This window comes from Anastrepha obliqua, chromosome 4, assembly GCF_027943255.1.
Source record: "Anastrepha obliqua isolate idAnaObli1 chromosome 4, idAnaObli1_1.0, whole genome shotgun sequence".
Taxonomy (NCBI): Eukaryota; Metazoa; Arthropoda; class Insecta; order Diptera; family Tephritidae; genus Anastrepha; species Anastrepha obliqua.
The window spans coordinates 100,906,036-100,926,950 of NC_072895.1; the positions used below are offsets into that span (position 1 = coordinate 100,906,036).

General features: G+C 39.0%; 2 protein-coding genes across 4 annotated transcripts; both read right to left on the bottom strand.

The window, feature by feature from the left end:
• Positions 1–4,803: 4,803 nt before the first annotated feature.
• Positions 4,804–20,799, bottom strand: LOC129243774 (protein lin-54 homolog). Its single transcript, XM_054881068.1, has 5 exons — positions 20,215–20,799; positions 11,077–12,623; positions 10,077–11,014; positions 5,593–5,732; positions 4,804–5,511 (listed from the first exon to the last, which is right to left on the bottom strand). Exons 1-5 carry the CDS (start codon positions 20,234–20,236, stop codon positions 5,015–5,017), a joined length of 3,144 nt encoding a protein of 1,047 aa, XP_054737043.1. The 5' UTR covers positions 20,237–20,799; the 3' UTR covers positions 4,804–5,014.
• LOC129243775 (elongation factor Tu) lies at positions 14,987–16,849 on the bottom strand. 3 transcript variants are annotated; one of them, XM_054881069.1, is made up of 2 exons: positions 16,760–16,849; positions 14,987–16,696 (listed from the first exon to the last, which is right to left on the bottom strand). In XM_054881069.1, exon 2 carries the CDS (start codon positions 16,668–16,670, stop codon positions 15,198–15,200), a length of 1,473 nt encoding a protein of 490 aa, XP_054737044.1. In that variant the 5' UTR covers positions 16,671–16,696; positions 16,760–16,849; the 3' UTR covers positions 14,987–15,197. The 3 variants fall into 3 exon arrangements, with proteins under 3 accessions (XP_054737044.1, XP_054737046.1, XP_054737047.1); XM_054881071.1 differs by having other exon boundaries at positions 14,987–16,707; XM_054881072.1 differs by having other exon boundaries at positions 14,987–16,715.
• Positions 20,800–20,915: the final 116 nt, after the last annotated feature.

Genomic DNA, 20,915 nt, shown 5'->3' on the forward strand with positions numbered 1-20,915 from the left:
CATACGCAGATGATCTAGCAATTGCTGTTAAAGGCAAATATCCTAACACCCTTATGGGCATTCTGCGCTCTAACATGGCCACGCTTAGGAGCTGGACTGAGAGTAGGGGACTCGCTATGAACCGCGCAAAAACTGAAATAATTCTCTTAACAAAGATACATAGGCTTCCTATAATCAAGTACTTAGGACTCATATTAGATACGAAACTCATTTGGAAACCCAATATTGAGGAAAGAGTAAAAAAGGCCAATGTTGCATTATATACTCGTAAAAAAGCGGTCGGTATTAAATGGGGTTTAACACCTCGCATTACACATTAACTCCAAACCTCTGTAGTTAAGCCAATCTTGATATATGGAATACTTGCATGGTGGCCATCTGCTCATAAGGCGAGTTACGCTAAAATCATGAGTGCCTTAAGGACTACCCCAAACAAAGTGCTAGAAGTGTTAATCAATTTGCCTGCACTAAATCTCGTAGGGAAGCACATGGCCGCCGCCTCGGCCCTTAGACTCAAAAGTACTATATAGCGCTATGGAAAGAACAGTAGTTTGGACACGCCTGTATTTTGCACACTCTGAACAATCACAAACAAGAAATAGAATATTGTGTTCCTAGACTCACCTTTGACAAGCTCTTCAAGATGGGAGTGGCAGATACCAAGGCCATGGAGAAGGGGGGAATTAAATGTTTATACAGATGGTTCCAAGCTAAACGACAAGGTCGGCTATGGAGTGTTTTCGAAGGAATTAGGACTGGTACTATCCGTTCGACTACCAGACAACTGCAGCGACTATCAGGCAGAGATTCTAGCTATAAAAGAAGTGGCTACATATCTAAATGCACATAAATATATTATTGGATAGCCAGGCGGCCATTAAATCAATGAATGCGGCTATACCAAGACCAAAGGTTGCACAGGAATACCAGGAAGTCCTAATTGATATTAGCGTCGTATTCGAGGTCAGCCTTATTTGAGTTTCCGGGCACAGGGAAACTGTAAAGCCGATGAGCTAGCTAGGAAAGGTTCTGCTCTACGGACACGAGTAAACTAATAATAAAAAACAAAATTATCCAAGAGACCAATAGGTCATGGAAAGATGAAGATACATGCGTAACCGCTAGGCTACTATGGGCGCAAATAAACAAGAAAAGAACAAAGGAATTGCTTAGCCTCTCAAGAGATGATATCTCGGAGGTCGTGGCGTGTGTCACCGGTCATTCGCTATTTGGCAGGCATTCCTTCAGATTAGGAGTTTTCTCCCATGAATATTGTAGAAGTTGTAGAGATGAGGAAACAGTTGAGCACTCTTTCTGCAATTGTCCAGCATTAGCTAAAATCCGAGCAATTTGTCTAGGTAAACACTCTTTCAATTCTCTTACAGAACTATCTGGCGTGGGGATTAGACCAATTCTGCGCTTCATAAGAGCCTCAAAATGGTTTCATCAAGATAAATAAACAAGGTGCCCGTGTCGCACAGTATCACAACGGACCTGTAAGGTCTAAGTGAGTAATCTAATTTATCTGCTTGTTTGTCCGTTGCTTGGACCAAAGAAACAGATGATGCGGCGGATGCTCTTGGAGTGCGGTTTTGACGACTTGTGCAACATGGGGTCTGGCGTTGTGTGGAGGTGTATGGTTTGACCATGTCGATCAGGCCTTTTCAGTCGAATAGCCCCGTTCACATAGTGTAGCTGAGCAATGTAGAGCTCCTTGTTGGCCTTGCCATTCTTTTCGAGCATTTCCCAGCGCACCATGCCCTCCCAGTTCCACCAAACACATAACATGATCTTTGGATGAAGATCTGGCTCGACTCTCGTCTTTTGCGTATCTCCTGGAGCCACCCACTCCTTTCTTTGCTTCATATTGATGTATAGGACCCATTTCTCATCTCCCGTGACGACTCGGTACAAAAAGCGCTGTTTATGATCGCGTGTTGTTCGATGGCGGGCGAGAGGCTGAGAAGCAATTTGAAGTCGACTTTTTTGGTTTTTTTTCGTTGAGCTCGTGAGGCACCCAGGCTAGCAGTTTTTCGGTAAATTCCATTGAATGAAGCTGATTGAGAATCGTTTAACGATCGCAGTTCATTTTTTCCGCCAATTCACGACTAGTTTGGCGATCGTTCTCCTTCAAAAGAGATTTGAGACGTTCTTAATCGAATGCAGAAGGCATTCCGCTGCGGGACGTGTCATCGACGTCAAAGCTGCCATTTTTGAATTTTGCTAACCATTTTCGTGCTGTAGACTCGTCTACGACACCTTCTTCATATATGTCGCAAGTGTCCCGGGCTGCTTCGGCAATTTTTTGACCTCGATGAAAAGCAAAGAAGAGCAGGTGTCGAAGATGTTGATTTTTGATTCCTGGCTATTCCATTTCTATACCTCAAAACTGTATTAATAAAAATTAAATAACTCAAAAATACAATTAACTTACTCGAATAAATACTTGCGCTTTGCCAAACAGCAAACAAATCGTGGTGAAATAAAAGAAAATATAAAAACGCTATGAATTTATTCCCTAACCCAGGGCAAAGAAATAGACCGATCTTGCCGAAACGTGGTGTGTGTTCTTCCAAAAAATGCTCCAAGCACAACTTCAATATGCGGCAGTAGTGCCATCGCTCAGACTCTGCACGGACTTTTCAAACGACCCTCGTATATTCAGAGTTTTCAAACTGAAATTGTCACTGTTGTAATTCATTTTTTTTATAACTTTTGTCACCTATTTGCATTTACTGTAACCCAAATTTGAATACTCACATCTGTTCACCGATTTCAATTCCTCTGATCTAATCACCAAAAATTTTTAATTAATTAAAAATAAATAAATAATTGAGGCGTACACTTCTGTTATGTACTTGGCCGCGCTCCACCTCTTACTTGTGGTGGACGTCTTGATGTTGTTCCACAGTTTTAAGCCGACTCCGAACGGCAAACTTGCTGTTTCGACAGGTTGGGTCCAGAGGGAGAGGGGTGTTAGATGAGTGGGTTTGATGAGACATGTGAAAAGGTGGTTAGTGTCGTGCGAGGTACCTTCACATGCCAGGCATATGTTTAGTATGTCGAAGTCGATTCTGGATAGGTAGGAGCTTAACCTGCTACAGTATCCAGAACATAAATGTGCCCCCATTGTGCCAAGGTTACGCGGGACTCTCGGGGAAGTTGGAGCTCTTCGTCTACAATGGATGGGGGTTGGACGCCGATGAAGGCATTCGGGGGTCAGGAGCTTAATAAAATGGTAAGAATCTCCCGATGAATGTGGTTGTCTGTGTGTACACTGTCCGATCCAGTATTTGTCCTGGATCTCGTCCGCGTAGTTGAGGAGGTGCCTCCTGACATACCTGGGAGTCGGCTCAGGCTCAAGCAAGTGTCTGCATTGGTGAGACCTGCGGTAACACCCTAACAGGAACTGCTTGCTGAGCAGTTTGACATGTAAATATTGTAGTGGGGACATCAGAAGACAACCTGTCGCAGTCCTAATGACAGTGTTTTGACAAGTCTGTAGCTTCCTCCACTGCGAATCACTGGTTCCAAGCGACAAGACAGGCGCAGCCCAGTTTAAAACCGGCCGGCCTATTGCCTTAAATGTCGATAGCAAAATTTCTTTGTGTTTGCCCCAAGTGCTGCCGGCAAGCGATTTGAGGACCTTGTTGTGATTATGGACTTAAGTGGCATTAGCGGTTGTATGCGCTGAGAAGGAGAGCAAACTGTCGAAGGTAAGATTTTCGAGTTGTTAACAGTCGGAATTGGTGTGTCATCGACTTTTACCTTAAGTTGCAGTTTGACCTCCTGCCATTCCCATGGCAGCCGGTTCTACGTCATCGGATTGACTCGCCTTTTCCCGACCAACGGCTGCCGCCTCAGTAAATTAGCCCTGTCTAGTGGACCGTTTATCATCATCACTACTGCTGCCGTTAACACCTAATAATACCCCCATAAAAGGTATTGGGGTAAGTTATACTATAATAATTTAATCTACTACTAAAACATTTTTATTTTTTTTTTTTAATTACATATTAGCCTTTATTTGCAATGGGTCAAGTTATACAATCGTGAATCTTAACAGCTAATATTACCACATTCAAATCTTGATTTACTTACTTTCGAAGATACGTCAAAATTTAAATTAATTACATTAAAAGTGTTTTTCATTTTTCTTGCATACAATATACATTTTTTATGATAAGATGTTTCTACCCGTGTGTGTGCTATTAAAACGTAGAATATAAAAGTGTATATATAATTTTCAAAACTCAAAAAAGAGGACGCTTAGCATTTTGTAATTACAATCTAAGTGATTTCTTTTCTGCGTTATTAGTAAATATTAAAGCAACCAAAAAGTGAAAACGATAGTAATTAATAGGTATAACTAAATATCTGTAGTGTGAAGGGGAGAAAGCGTTTCACGTTAAACTTAAACTTAAAGTATGCAAACAAATATAAAATACAATATAATAACCTTAAGAAAATATGCATTTCAAGCGCTGCTTTTCAAAAGAGGCGAAAATTACTTATAACGAAAAATAAATTGTAAAAGCAAAAACTGACAAAGTCTTTCCAAACTTAATAGCGATTAATAAAGAAAATCTTTATTTCGTAACTTTGTATATTGCAAACATTCGACTTGACGAATATATGAATTTCCAAATAAAACATGCACGAGCCTAACGCCTCTTCCATTATTGCCAAGATTCTATTTTCTACGAATGTATGTACGTTCTAAAATTGTTCCATGCTAATCATGCGCGATTCTTTAGCATACGATTAGACTAATATAAGAGTGAAGAAAAAAGTGAGTCCCTATTTACACAGACGATACTTATACTTTATTATATATTTGTATGTATATATGTATATGCATTTAACGCTCTACTAATGTATATTTTCTTATGCAATGTATTCATACATTTTTGTCAGCTAATATGAAAACATAAGGCGTAAAACCAGCCAACTTCCATCTAAACAATGTTCTTCACATCAACAACAATTTCAATTGATAGTCGCACGCACACGCTTAGTCTTGCGTAAAACTCGAATCGGTATTGCGAATTGAGAAGTCGATGATTTCCACCAAACAGCGCCCCATTTCCTCCATGACCATTTTTTCGGTTTGATAAGTAGGCAAGCCATTCTTCTCACATTCATCCGCCTGCGAGATCATACACTGTATGGTGGCATCAACCACTTCCTGTGTAATAAAGTTGCATTGCTGCTTCTCAGGCGCTGAGCTAGCACCGCCTGCCGCACCATTGCTGCCACTACAACTACTGCCAGCCACACTGCTGCTGCCGCCAGCCAGACCAGCCAGCAAATCACTACCCATTGCTAAAGCTTTCGCGGTATCCTTGTAGAACTTATCATTGCCCATGCCGCCAGCCGCTTTGCTATTGGTTTTTTCATACGTTCGTTTCTGGCCGCCAGCTGGTAGTGAAGCACTCGCAATGCTGGCCAGAAGCTTCGGATCAATGGGGTCCATATCTAGATCGGGGCGTTCCTCAATATTTCGACACCCTAAACGAACATTAGTTTATAGTAAATTATAAATTATTGTAATAAACGAAAAAATGTGGTGCATTGCTTTTTAACACTCACCAACGCATTTGCAGTTGGATGAACAGGGTATTTTCGCCTCATAGCATTCGCAGTAGTTCTTCAGACAGCCGGAGCGCTTGCAGTTGCAGCCTTTGTTGTGACGCATATCGCCTTGTTCGTGTGATGTGGTAATTTTTGGTCTGTGAAAGTTTGAAAAGGATAATTCAAAAAAATGCGCATGTAATTAATGGCAATGCTTATTATTATAAATTATAAACCAAAATGCGAAAAGTATGAATATAACGTTGAAAATGAGAAATGAATCTCAGCCAAATATTATTTCCTTTTTAGTCGCTACCGAATCTGTCACCGCCTACTCAGTTTAGTAGCAAATTCAAAATATTTAAATTCAAATCAAGTTCTATTTCTGCGTGTAAAAGCTCAAGTACTACTTTAAATATAAAGAAAAGAGTGCGTATGAAATAAATGTCGTAACTTAAATGTACATTTTGAAATTACTAGTGATTGGAAAAAAATATTTTGTGACGTCTACTTTGGAGTGGCGCATTATTTAGGGGCTTTGAAAAACGTTTACTTATTAAGCAATTAAGGATAGTCAGAATTTTCAAAAAATTGGTTTTTTTTTTGCATTAATATATCTTTAAAATATTGACGACAAATACTTTTCGAGTTATTCAACAATTAACAAAGGGCGCTCGGGCGCTCATAAATCGATAGCAAAACTCTAAATGAGTTTTTCCCAAAACTATGTTTTTTAAACTGGTGATCACTGTAACTTAAAAACCGCTTAGTGGGTTTCAATAAAATTTATACTGCTTTTGAATAACATAAAAAACTCGTGCCTGATCGTAGGATTTTTTTCTTTCAAAAATTTCGATTTTTTTAAACAATTGTCAGGTTTTTTCTCGAAAATCTCAAAAATATATCTTGGGGCCGCCATATTCTAATTTTGAAAAAAAGCTTCGATCAGGCACAAAATTCGCTATTAATAAAACTAGTTTCTCTTGACCGATTGATCTTAGACGAATCTCCAAGGACTTGTGATAATCACCGTAAGGGATTTCTGGAGAAACGGGCTTCCACACAAGCAGCGATATATATATAATTGGCGCGTACACCCTTTTTGGGTGTTTGGCCGAGCTCCTCCTCTTATTTCTGGCATGCATCTTGATGTTGTTCCACAAATGGGGGGACCTACAATTTCAAGCCGACTCCGAATGGCAGATATATAAAAAATTTGTTTATATGAGGAGCTTTTTCATGGCAGAAATACATTCGGAGGTTTGCCATTGCCTGCCGAGGGGCGACCGCTATTGGAAAAAAATTTTTAAACTTGATTTTGGTGTTTCACCAAGATTCGAATCTACGTTCTCACTAATTCGGAATGGTAGTGACGCACCAACCCATTCGGCTACGGCGGCTGCCAATTTTTTAATTTAACTTTTACAATTATTAATTTTTTTGAACTTTGCTAAGTCAAGTCGAAACATGATGTATTAATGTTATGTTTTTATTTTTGTAAAATTAAGCAATTGACTAGAAAAACAAAATTATTGAAAATCATCATCGGGCCTCTGACTACCCCTAACCTCTTAAGTACAAATTTTCTTAATTGACAAAATTATAATAATTTTTAATATGACATTTTCATTTTACTGCTTTTTTATGTTATTCCATTTTCAATTAACTGAATGTAGTTTAATAATGATATATGTATGTATTTTTCATTATTTATTATTTTTAGTTATATAAAAATTAAATTAGTTTAGTTATATAAAAATTAATAACTTTATGTTGGAGCAAATTTTTTATATACATATATATGGTATATTTTTTTTTTTAATTTTTATATTTTTTATATATTTTTATCTGTTGATATTCCGCCTGAAGCTACATGAAGTTGACTTCTAATTTAGGTCGAAATATAGACAGGTTAGGTTAAAGCGATTATCCGCAGTGGGACATACTCAGGCTCATAGCCCATTGTGATACATATAGACAGACAAAAAGATTAAAGCAATAATTGAAATTATTATTTTTTTTCACCGGTCTGAGCTCACAAAAATACGAAAACTAAATATTTAGAGGCCATTAAAACAGTTATTATAGTTTTATATTTATATTTATATTTTATTTTATATTATTATTTTTTTAGTGTAATTTTTCATCTAATTTCTTTCCAATTAAGTTTAAATCGATTCCCGCCATTAAATGAACCAAATACTATTGCAAATAAATCTTAGTTCATGCAAAAAAAATTCTTAAATCAATTGGCGAATTTCGGAATATTCCTGAGCTTGTCAAACAAAGTACAGGGTTGGCCATATTAAACTGACCCATTGAGTAACCCTATAACTTTTTACTGTAATTTCAGATCAGCTAATGACATACCGCGTTGGAAGCGTCAGTCGAAGGAGATTTATACCATGAAACAGTACACCCCAATAGAACGCGCTGAAATTGTTCAGCTGTACATTCACAATTCCTTCTCGATTGTAAAAACGCAACGTGCGTGGAGAAAAAAAAATAAAGTGAAAAGTGCGCCGTCAAAGAACGCAATCAAGCAAATGCACAAAAGATTTTTGTCTTCCGGCACTGTGGCTAATACCCGACGTCCAAATAAAAAGCGGCCAAGACGATCTAACGAAAATATCGCGGCCGTACGAGCCAGTATCGAGTCATCGCCGCGAACGTCAGGTAATCGTCGTTCTGCTCAGTTGGACATCCCTCGGACCACTCTACGACGTATCATTCGTTTGGATTTGGGGATATTCCCGTACAAAATACAACTAAATCAACAACTGTTGCCGGCCGACAAGCCTCGTCGCTTGGAATATGCCAATTTTGTCGTCCGAATGGCCCAAACTGATGAGGATTTTTGGCATCAAATCATTATGAGTGATGAGGCCCATTTCTCCTTGAACGGAACCGTAAATAAGCAAAATTGCCGTTTCTACGCCACTGAAAACCCTCAAATTATTGAAGAGGTACCTCTCCACGACCAAAAAGTTACAGTCTGGTGTGGCATTTGCGCTGATATGGTCATTGGGCCGTTCTTCTTTGAAAATGGTCAACACCAACCATTGACCGTCAATCAAGAGCGTTATCGGGCCATGATAACCGATTTTGTGATGCCGATTGTTCGTGAAAATGGTATGGAGCACTTCTGGTTTCAGCAAGATGGCGCACCACCACACACAGCACGAGCCACCGTCAACTTATTGAAGACTTTGTTCCCTGGCCGTTTGATATCAAAAAGCGGCGATTTTGACTGGCCGCCACGATCACCGGATTTGACGCCACCGGACTTTTTTCTTTGGGGCTATTTGAAATCTAAGGTTTACGTCAACAAGCCAAAGACACTAGGCGCACTTAAGGCCAATATCCGACGGGAAATAGCCGCCATATCGGCCGAGACGCTGGCCAAAACTATGGAAAACGCCGAAAAACGGGCACATTACGCTATACGAGCTAAGGGCGACCACTTGCGCGATATCATATTCAAAAAGTGATGTAAACGAGTCTCCTTGAACTAAATTAACCCTTTAGCCTATAGCCACGAGTCTGACTCGTGGTAAAGAATTTGTGCCATAAGCGAAAACAACGAGTCTGACTCGTGGTAAAGACTTTGTGATCAATTGATTATGATTACTTCCTAGACATCTTAAAATTACTATTTGTACCTAAACCTTGTTTATTATTTCACAATTCCTTTCGTTGCATTGAAATATATATGTTACGAAAAGTATACACTTTGCGCCAGTTCGGGTACACGGCTGAACAGTTGAATGGCACGGCGCGCGAACGAATTTCTTGCGTATTATAGCTCGCGCAATTGGTAGATATCGTGTAGGCTAAGGGGTTAAATGTTTTTCACAATGAAACACAAAAAACTGTTTCTTTTTCCATATTTTTTTAATAATCACATGGGTCAGTTTAATATGGCCAACCCTGTACATATATACATCTATTAATTTGGGGGAAAAAAATTCCATTATTCTCTCGGTAGTTGACTACAGTCCATCCATGTCTCGTAAAGTATCGGTCAAACAATTTATGCTCGTTGTCAAGGTTGTCAAGGTGACATTTCACACTAAAAAAATTCGTTTGCTTTTTTTTATTTGTTCCATTCGGTTGTGAGTTGCAGGGTGTTAACAATGAAAGTCAACAAAGAGAAAATTCGGTACAATTTTGGGTTCGTCGACTCCGTGCAGGCATTTCTGATGTTAAAGAAAATGTCATAATGTCAATAAAATCACAGAAATAATCGAAGTTGACCGGCATGTTAGTAGTCGTAGCATTGCCCAAGAGTTTTAAACCATCGACCATAAAACAGTTTTAAACCATTTGCGCAAAATTTTACGCAAAAACAATGTATTTCTTTTTCCCCGAACTAACTGATTGCATTAAATCAATTCATGAATTTTTTTATCCAGCTTTCTTACTAATTCAAGACAATTCATACAACAAGACAAAAAATTAAAAGCATATGGAAATAATTGATGAATTAGTGAATTACTCACTTGAAAGCACTGGGATTTCGTTCCAGACAATTTTTGATTGCACGCTGTCGCTGATCCTCGTATTGCAAATTATTAAAGCAATCTTTACACGTGCAATCCTGACAAAATTCACCGTTCGCAAAACAGTCGCAGTATAGTTTCAAGCATTGTGATTTGCTGCAATTGCAGTGTTTGCGCCGTATACCACCATTCGCCACATCCGGTAGTAGTTCCGGTATTGGCTTGATATCTTGTTTGTCGTCCAAGGGTTCCAGTTTGATTTTAAAATTTAATAATTTATTATCCGAGTTGTTGCTATTATAGTTGCCTCCGTTGTGGTTCTTATTGTTGTTGTTAGTAATTACGCCCCTCCGTGCAAGAAACATTTGAGTCTTGCCATTAATTAGCAGCGATTTCTGCGAGCTCGCCTCAGATGTTACGAAGTTATTGTTACTCTTTAGCACGCTCTGCATTGGTTGTTGTTGTGGTTGTAATGGTAGTTTTCGCGTAGGCGATTGGCGTCCATTGTTGTTATCCGTTGTGACAGCATTCGACTGCACCGTGACCTGACGCACTTGCCCACCGCCCGTTGAGCGTAGCATCGAACGTGGAAACATAACAATACGATTACCGACCGCCAACTTCTTCGCCTCAGGCGGCGCGCCCGCATCCCCGCTGCCATCGGCTTCTGCTGCTGCACCTGTATTAGCTGTTGTTATGCGCTTAAGTTCCGAATTGATTTCAGAGATTTTATGTTTACGCATGAGTGTAGCGGATACTGCAGTAACACTACCCACGCCAGAGTTGCTTTTAATCAACGATTGGTTGGAGTTTGTATTGACTAATTGAGCGGACGTGGAGGAAGTGAAGCTAGCCGTGGTGGTGGTAGTGGCGACACTTTGACTACGTTGCACATCACCTAACGCGCGCAAATTAGGCACAGTCACTATGGTTTTTTGCTATTGAAGAAGAAAGACCATTAACAAAACTATCAACCCTGCTTCAATCCACTATTACTTACCACTTTTGAAGTGATCGGCGAAAATGTTACCGATGCACCGCCATCTTTTTTTGGCGACTGTGTCAAAATGAGCTTTGCTGAGCCCGTCGGACTCGGGCGCACAACAGTGAATTTGGGTGGCACGCCAGCCGCATTCAATAACTTGATCGTCGATGTAGCAGAATTTGTAACTTGTGTGGGGCCTGCCACCGATGCAGCGCTCGTCAATGTAGCTTTTGCGGTCGATGCTACATTACCGCTACCATCCGCGGAACCCTTCGGCAACATACGCAAGTACTGCACTGGTTTACCGGGCAATTGTATCGTTTGCAATTGACGTGCAGCCGTGATGGCTGTTGTAGTAACAGCGGCATTGCTGCTAGTCGATGTTAATGACGCAGAGTTTGTAGGTGGCTTCGGGGATAATTTGATAAGTTGCTGATTGGAAACAACAATTTGCTTGCAATTGGAGGCTTGCACAATAAATTTGTGGCCTCCTGCCACAGCGCCCTTGCTTGTATTGGCTGTAGAGGTGGCGGTAGCACTGGTGCCAGCCGTTGTTGTGGCACTCTGTTGCAACCGATAGGTAGTTGTATTTGTCGCTGTTGTACTTGCTGCCGTTGACTTATTAATCGACGCTGCATTAGTGGTTGTCGCTGACGCGGCTGCTGTTAGCGGTGTCTTAATCACAACTTGCCCACCTGCAGTTGATATGATACGTTTGCCGCCGGCAGACGCATGCAATTGTGACGCCACTTTTGGCGACAGTGTAAGCGTATTCTTCGATGTCGAATCAGATGTTGCTGTTGTAGATGCAGTGAGTGCAGTTGAACTTTTGACAGGCACTAAGCCACCAGCGGCAGTACGCATTAGTTTGAAAGCTACGGTTTTACTGCTACTGGCGGTCGATGTAGTTGCAGCTGCAGACACAAAGTTGCCTGTTGAAGCATTGATGAGTGAGCCGGTCATAGATCCAATACCGCCGCTGCCAGCAACAGTTGTAGTCTTCTTCTGAATATACAATATTTGCCCATTTGCTGTCTTTATAGCCGTTTTACCGCCAGCTGTGTTTGTAGCGCCAGCGGCTGTTACTGCAACGGTTGATGATGCGGAGCTCTTCGTCGATGTGCCTGTCATTAACATTTTCGGCGAAATTTTCACCAGTTGACCGCCGCTTGTTACTGATTTTGGTAAAATGTTTCTGCTGTTTAAAACTACCGGTGAGGAAGCCGCTGTCATTGTTGTAGTCTTAGCAGCATTTGTTGTGTTTGCTGCAGCAGCTAGTTTTGTAGATATTGTTGCAGTAGCTATTGGTGCACTTTCCATTGTGATTTTTGTATGGGACGCTGGAATAGTTGCCGTGGTTTTTGTGGTTGTCGTCAACTGTTTCATATGTTGCGGTGGTTTCTTAGGTCCTGGTGTATTCAAAGTATCATTCTTTATGGGATTTAATTCATCTTCGAGCTCTAAAGGATCATCAACAGCGCCAATTGATTTCTTTACAGGTGAATCGTCCAATAAATCCTCAAAACTTAGTTCCGGCATTGGCGCGGTATCATTGAGCGAGTCTAAAAATGATTAAGTATGTTTTAGTAATGTTGCTCAAATAAAAAAAAAACGGCAAAAAATATATTGAATATAGCATAGAAGTAACTAAACCGTTAAATCATGTTGAACGAGTAAGGAGTAACAAATCTTTTCTTATCTATGTTGAAACATGAGCTAAAATTAAAAAAAAAAAAAACAATAAAAATAAACCTAATAAATCTTAAAAAATATACATTTTTCGCTACTCTCAATTATTAAAAGAAAAAACATTTTAATTTCGTGGATATACCTACAAAATAAAATAAATAAATAATCAAATAAAAAATTACGAATAAAATTCCAAGAACTCAAGAGAATAATAAAAAAATCCAAGAAATAATTCCATAATTTCGAGTTCAATTTAAGAAAATAATATTTGGTTAAAAAAAGTTGAATATTCCCATTATTATTAGAAGGCCATTACGCACTGCGACCAGAGCTGATCTATTGTGAAACGATATTCAAACCCAAAGAAAAAATGTCCACAGACAAATACAACCAATTTTATACTTATAATTGATGTGCATATACGGGAAATCCTGCTGAGTTGACAGTCCTTGCCCACATATAAATCGGGATCGTTTCGGTTACGTAAAGCCGACTGTCAAAACTTACCATTGATAACACGGTGTGACAAAAAAAAAAATTAAATATACTTTTATGGAGACCTAGCACGATTTGTGGCTATAGAAAAACTAAAAAAAATGGTATAGGAGAAATTTTCAATACACCCCCAAAATCTCATTTTATGGCCATAAAACCGTTTTTCAGTAGGTTGATGTGAACAATCCCTCCTAACTTCGCCAATTTCCATCCGATTTCGAATTTGTTTTTTTAGTTCGAAAGAAGAAAAACAAGCCTTTTTGACAGTGTGTTGACAATTTTTCTGAAATGACAACTGACGAGACTGTAGACGGAAGTATTCGGAATTTTTTTATTTTTTCTCTATTTTTTCAACTTTGACATCATTTTTGCGATATTATCCGATATTGAGGATGTTTTTTAGTAGACTACTGTTATAGTGAATTTAATTCTGCGTCGAATGAGCTATATTTGACTGTAATTGAATTAAAATTCATAGAGTTTTGCGAGTTGTGCGAGTTTTAAGATTTTATTTTTTTTACTAATTTTATAGCAAGTGTCAGTATAAACACATCATCAGTACGAAACAGTACAGGTTTAAAATTTTAAAAGATGTCGGGAAAAACTAATCTTCATTTCAAAAATGTTTGCTAGACCTGCTCCGTTTATAAGAGTCATCACTTGTTTTACGTTTCAAGGACCAGCAGTAATCAGCAAGCATGTTGATGGAGTTCTTCCCTTGAAAACGTTTTTCGATGACTCCTATCTCCTAGTGAAATCTTTCACCCTGTTCATCGCTCATCTGGCCCAGGTTTTCCGGGAAAAAATTCAAATGTGAGTGCAGAAAGTGTATCTTGATGGACATATTGCATTCCATTTTTTCGTACGCACTCAAAAACTCTTTGACGACTTCAACATAATCAGAGCTCTTTTTATTTCCAAGGAACTTCTCACACAATGATTTAAAACTTTCCCATGCCCGTCTTTCCACTGCACTGAGCTTACTCGTAAATTTCTCATCTTGCATGAGTTTTCGAATCTGATGCCCGACAAGGATCCCTAAAATTGTGATGACTCTTATAAACGGAGCAGGTCTAGCAAACATTTTTGAAATGAAGATTAGTTTTTCCCGACATCTTTTAAAATTTTAAACCTGTACTGTTTCGTACTGATGATGTGTTTATACTGACACTTGCTATAAAATTAGTAAAAAAAATAAAATCTTAAAACTCGCACAACTCGCAAAACTCTATGAATTTTAATTCAATTACAGTCAAATATAGCTCATTCGACGCAGAATTAAATTCACTATAACAGTAGTCTACTAAAAAACATCCTCAATATCGGATAATATCGCAAAAATGATGTCAAAGTTGAAAAAATAGAGAAAAAATAAAAAAATTCCGAATACTTCCGTCTACAGTCTCGTCAGTTGTCATTTCAGAAAAATTGTCAACAGACTGTCAAAAAGGCTTGTTTTTGTTCTTTCGAACTAAAAAAACAAATTCGAAATCGGATGGAAATTGGCGAAGTTAGGAGGGATTGTTCACATCAACCTACTGAAAAACGGTTTTAGGGCCATAAAATGAGATTTTGGGGGTGTATTGGAAATTTCTCCTATACCATGTTTCTTAGTTTTACTATACCTACAAGTTGTACTAGGTCTCTATAAAAGTATAATTTCACTGTCGCACAGTGTAATTTGTTGCGCTACCCAACGAGAACTCTATATATTTTACACCCAATATTAAAAATAAACATATTTTTTAATGTATTTCTGACTTTATTCAACAATCAACTGAATGCATGGAATTATGAAGCTGAATGCAACTTTCATACTCTATGTGACGAAAATCGAAATGCATTAGGAGCTCAATTGTCATTTCTCATTTCGATTCCCCACTTTACAATTACAAAGGTATACGATATTTATATAAAACTAAATATAATTAGAAAACAAACTTCATTTTGGTTTATTTCTTGGCAGCCTCCTTCTTCTCACGCGCCTTTTTGCCTTCCGTCAACGACATTCGTTCTTTTTCGTTGAGTGGCGGCAGTACTTTCGTTACAACACCTGTGCCCAATGTTAAATTACCATCACGTAGTGTGAAACGCTGTCCTTGTTCCAACACCATTGGACGTATGAGGCGCAAAATCAATTTAGTGTCCTCACCAGGCATCACCATATCCTTATCTGGTATTTGCACTTGCACTGCACAATCCCATGTTCGCGAAAACATTTGCAATTGAATAAAGGACATAAATGGCTTATGGCGACCTCCTTCTTCCTTGGCTAAGATGTACACTTGTGCCTCCAGCTGATCTAGAGCTTTAACCGAACCGGGCTTACACATGACCATACCACGCTTGATGTCGTCGCGCTTAACACCACGCACCAATGCGCCCAACTGGTCACCAGCCTGTGCTTCATCAAGAATTTGATGGAACATCTCAACTCCAGTTACCGTAGATTTAATAACTTTATTATAACCCACAAATTCGCAATCATTGCCTTTCTTAACCACACCACGCTCTAGACGTCCGGTAACGACAGTTCCACGTCCGGGAATGGAGTAGACGTTTTCAACTGGCAGCAAGAAAGGTTTGTCCAATTCACGAACCGGTGTTGGAATGAAGCTGTCAACTTCTTTCAATAGCTGCATAATAGCATCTGATCCGATTTCAGGACTACGTCCCTCCAACGCACACAGCGCCGAACCTTTCACCACAGGGACATTATCACCATCGTAGCCCATCTCAGACATCAGTTCGCGAATTTCCATCTCAACCAAGTCTACCATTTCTTGATCAGCAGCATCAACTTTGTTAATAAATACTACAATATGGTTTATACCGATTTGTTTGGCTAGTAGTAAATGTTCACGAGTTTGCGGCATAGCACCATCAGTGGCAGCAACCACAAGTATAGCGCCATCCATCTGCGCTGTACCAGTGATCATGTTCTTAATGTAATCGGCATGGCCGGGGCAGTCGGTGTGACCATAATGACGTGTTTCAGTCTGATACTCCACGTGCGCTACATTAATAGTAATGCCGCGAGCCTTTTCCTCTGGTGCATTATCAATTTCATTGTATTTCTTGCTTTCAGCTAATTCCTTTTCCGCCAGCACCTTGGTTATAGCCGCCGTCAAGGTAGTCTTTCCGTGATCCACATGTCCAATAGTGCCCACATTGCAATGAGGTTTGGTCCGCTCAAATACTTTTTTCTCATTAGCATATGAGCGAATATAGTGTTGGAAACTAGGTGTGGCCCCAGCAAGTGTGGGTAAACGATGTGGGCAACGTAACAGCACAGCGGCAGATCCTCTTGTGCAACGAATCAAACGTCCAGTACTCAGTGCGCGACGAGTGGCTATGCAACGACCCACAGCAGCGGTCGCAACACACAGTGCATTTGCTTGACGTACGGCAACAAAAGCAGACATTGTTCCGCTGATAGTTCAATCAAAAACTGCAAACAAACTTTTAGACTATTATAAAAGTATATTATTAGTATCGAATTTATAATACTTACAGAAGGTTTTTCTTTGATATCGCAAGAAAATTCACGCCGATTAATAACCCGTGTAAAAGTCAATTGCGTAAATCTAACCCCAAAACGTTCGCAGAGACGAATGTCAAACGAGAAAAATCACCAGCGCCATCTTTGAATCAATTTCGATACTAAAAACGCCCCAATAGGAAATTTGACAAAGAAGACAACCTTGAGGGTATGTACAGGGTGGGCCATATAGCGTTTGCGTTTTGACCCTCCTATTTTTTTCAGAATGGTAACACAAATGACACGTTAAATGTGTTCATAATTTACTTAAAGGTTTGACATTTACGAAATGGGACGCTACACGCTTCAACAAAATTGGGGAATATTGAAAACCTATTTCCAAAGTGGTGAGTCTTCTTCTTCTTTTCTGATTTTCACATCGGTGCCTACGTCAATAAGCAAAATTATCGGATTTGGGCTCAGAAAATCCACACGTTACTGTAGAGAAGCAAATGCATCCACAACGAGTCACTGTTTGGTGCGGTTTTTGGTCTGGCGGCATCATCGGACCATTTTTTTTCGAAAATGAGCGAGGGGCCGCGGTTACAGTAAATGGCGAGCGTTACCGTGACATGATCAACCTTATTGTTTCCAAAAATTGAAGATGATGACATGGACGACATTTGGTTTCAACAGGACGGTGCAACTTGTCACACTGCCAAAGTTACACTCGAACTTTTGGCTACCGTTTTTGAAAACCGAATAATCAGCTGAAATTCCGATATCAATTGGTGGCCTCGGAGCTGTAATTTAAGCCCGTTGGAGTATTTTTTGTGGGGAGCCGTTAAGGACAAATGCTATGCGAACCATGCTTAAAAATTGGGTTGATCGAATAGCCTACTGTAAAGCCAGTCGTGGCAGTCATTTGAACGATATTATTTTTTATTCATAAATGACAATGATCAATCTTCAAAATAAAAAAAAAGTTTGAAAAAAGATTAATTTTTTTTTTTTTTATGGCCCACCCTATACATACACATATCACGTGCCCTGTTAACTGCTGGGAAATTCAGTATTTTTGCAGATTTAGTTAAATACTTGATATATCCGATAGTATATGGAATTGGCACAATAATCAAGGTTGCTAACATTAACAATTTATAAATAAATTATTAATGATTTCGAATGCGCTTTCTGTTCGCCCGACGGGTTATGCATTATACTTCAGCAACCTTCCCCAACCATTTACGGGAAATGTTTTTGTATATACATAGCGAAATCTTGCATAGACTTTTTACCAGAAATTTATTAAAAGAATAGTAATTGAATAACATGAATATTTTTAGACTAAGAAAGGAAATTTGTGAAACACAAGAATAGAAGTCATTACCGCACGATGCGAGATTTGTGCGAAAACTCTCAAGGCACTGCTATAAGCGGTCCAACAATATTTTGATGGATATGAAATAAAAAACGATATTAAAATAAGGGAAGGGAACAAATTGGGTCATGGTGATTTGCCATCAGTGACTAAATAATAAACAGGTTTGACAGATTCTGTCTTTTATAAAACCCTATATAAGACTACTGACGTTTTCTAATCTAAGGAATGCAAAATGAATGGGGATGAATCAATCATAAATAATGTATAAAGTTCGGGGTGGTATCTCACACTTATTCCAAATAAACCTCCGTTATATGTCCCACCGCTTCACATAGCTTCTTATACCCATGGTGAACAGATTTTTATAGGTGAGGCCCATATCAGACCGATAACCGGCATTGACAGAATTAGCTGATGAGCTGACGTAGCAGGAGTTATGCAATGGTTTGTTTATTAAAAACTGAAATTGTGTTGGTGATACATAAACAAGATCAATACAACCTTCACCCATGCCTTCTGAACAACTGATTGGACGAGGGTGTAAATACCTGTTAAATAAGCGGACAGAATTCGGCTGCCACGTCACGGGAGTTGCTCGCAGAATTGTGTTTTTCACCATAGTTAATGACCAAACCTGGTAATCTATCATTCTTGTTATGTACTACACTAAAACACTCTTCATCATAATATTAAAAAGTAAGTTAAATAAAACCGAAGCAAAGCTGAAAATAGTAGATTAAAGGTGGAAGTCGATGACACACCAATACCGACTGTTAACAACCCCAAAATTTCACCTTCAACAGTGTGCTCTTCTGCAAACATATCATCAACTCGCTAGCTGGCATCATTTGGGGCAAAGACAAATACATGTTGCTGGCGACGTTTAAAGACTTAGCCGACAATATCCTAAACCAAACACGACTGCAACGACTGGATCGGACGGTGTATAGGCTGGCATTAAACGATTTTCATCGGGAGATTCTCACCACCTTCGCAAACTTCCGACCCCCAAATGCCGACATCAGAATAACGGTCTGGATATTGTATCAAATTAAACTCACACTTATCTAGAACCGACCCCGACATACTCAATGTATGTCCGGCACGTTAAGGAACCCCTCACGATACTAACCACCTATTCACATGCCCTCTTAAGCCCACTCACCTAACACCGCTCTCCCTCTGGACCCAACCTGTCCGAACAGCACTGCTTTGAAGTACTACTTATCAAATTTTCGAATATTGGGCCTGCTTGTATTGGAAGTATTAATACCAAATTACTTTTCGTTTACTACGTATTCGGATATATATGAAGTATTTTTTATAAATATATAATGCGTCTTGATGTTTTCAACAACTCGGAGGGACCTACAGTTTTTAGCCGACTCCGAACGGCAGATATTTTTTATGAGGAGCTTTTTCCATGGTAGAAATATAATCGGAGATTTGCCATTGCCTGCCGAGGGGCGACCGCTATTAGAAAAAACTGTTTCATTACTTTGGTGGTCCATGCGCGTTGATTCGAGCCGAATGGTAGTCACGTACCAAGAATTATGTTCGAAAAAATATATAAATAAAGTTGTGTGGCAACACTTTATCTAAAAATTTCCTTTATAAGGAAATTTCTTATTTTGGAGGCATTGCTGTCCACCTACTGTGCAATGACGTTAGAATTGCTCCCTAGGATTGATAACATGACCAATGTTAGATGTATAGGAAGAAATAGTTTTGTTTTATATAAAGCTAATATTCCTGTAACCTAAAAAGCATTCTCATCACCTCACACAAGTTTGCACTATCTTCATGCGAATGTTTTTCGCAAACAAAAGCTTCCTCGAGACCTCCCTATAATTAGCACACGGCAGTTCCCCAACTTTTTATATTTTCATGATCCAAAACCAAAATTCTTAGCACAATCATCCCAGTCGTGGTGCGTTAAAACACCAAATTGAGTCAATGAAACAATAAAATTTATTACATATTTGATTTCAAATTCAAAAGACAATATACACGCTGCGGCGAGCATTACTAATGCAGCAGCTGAATTGAAATTTCAATTTGAAATGCGAATTTGGCAGTATACAATAAAACAGAAACTACTCACCAAGGTTTGTACTGGAATCCATATTGATACGATATTTTTAAATAATATGTAGTTTATTTTTCTTCACAACTTTTAGTTACTAAATTTGCTTACAATCAAGCTCAACATAGTCACAGTAACGACATAGTACATTCATATGAGTTTTTATGTTAGTAGGATGTATGGGCCACTCGAATATCACTAAATCCGTGGCCAACGGTTGGCCAAAGTGTCACAATCACCGACCCTGTAATAATCATCAATTCGAAGAACTGAATGTGAACTATTTGGTCACTGTTCACCTATGTGTTCACAAAATCAGCGCGTAGTTAGTGAAATATAATCGCAAGGGCATGATGATAGGAACGAAAATTCTAAAACGTTGTCCGAAAAAACAAAAACGCACCAAATACACAAAAACGCGCGATCGCTTATCAAAACTTAAACTATTGAAAACACGTTACTCTTAACTCCAACTTATACTATGCGTTATTGCTACGTTTTGAAATGAATTCTTTCATCAAATTCGAAAGAGTTTTTGAATAAAATTTCAAATGATTTTAACACTACTGCTGCCCACTACTTCATTGAACTGGGATTTTTACACTTTTTCTTCTATTATTACACTATTACACTAAACGCTTTGCATTGACATTCGTCAATCGCCCGCTATGGCAGTGCTGCCGCTTGTTTTTTGCTTTCAATTGTATGCTTGAAAGTGA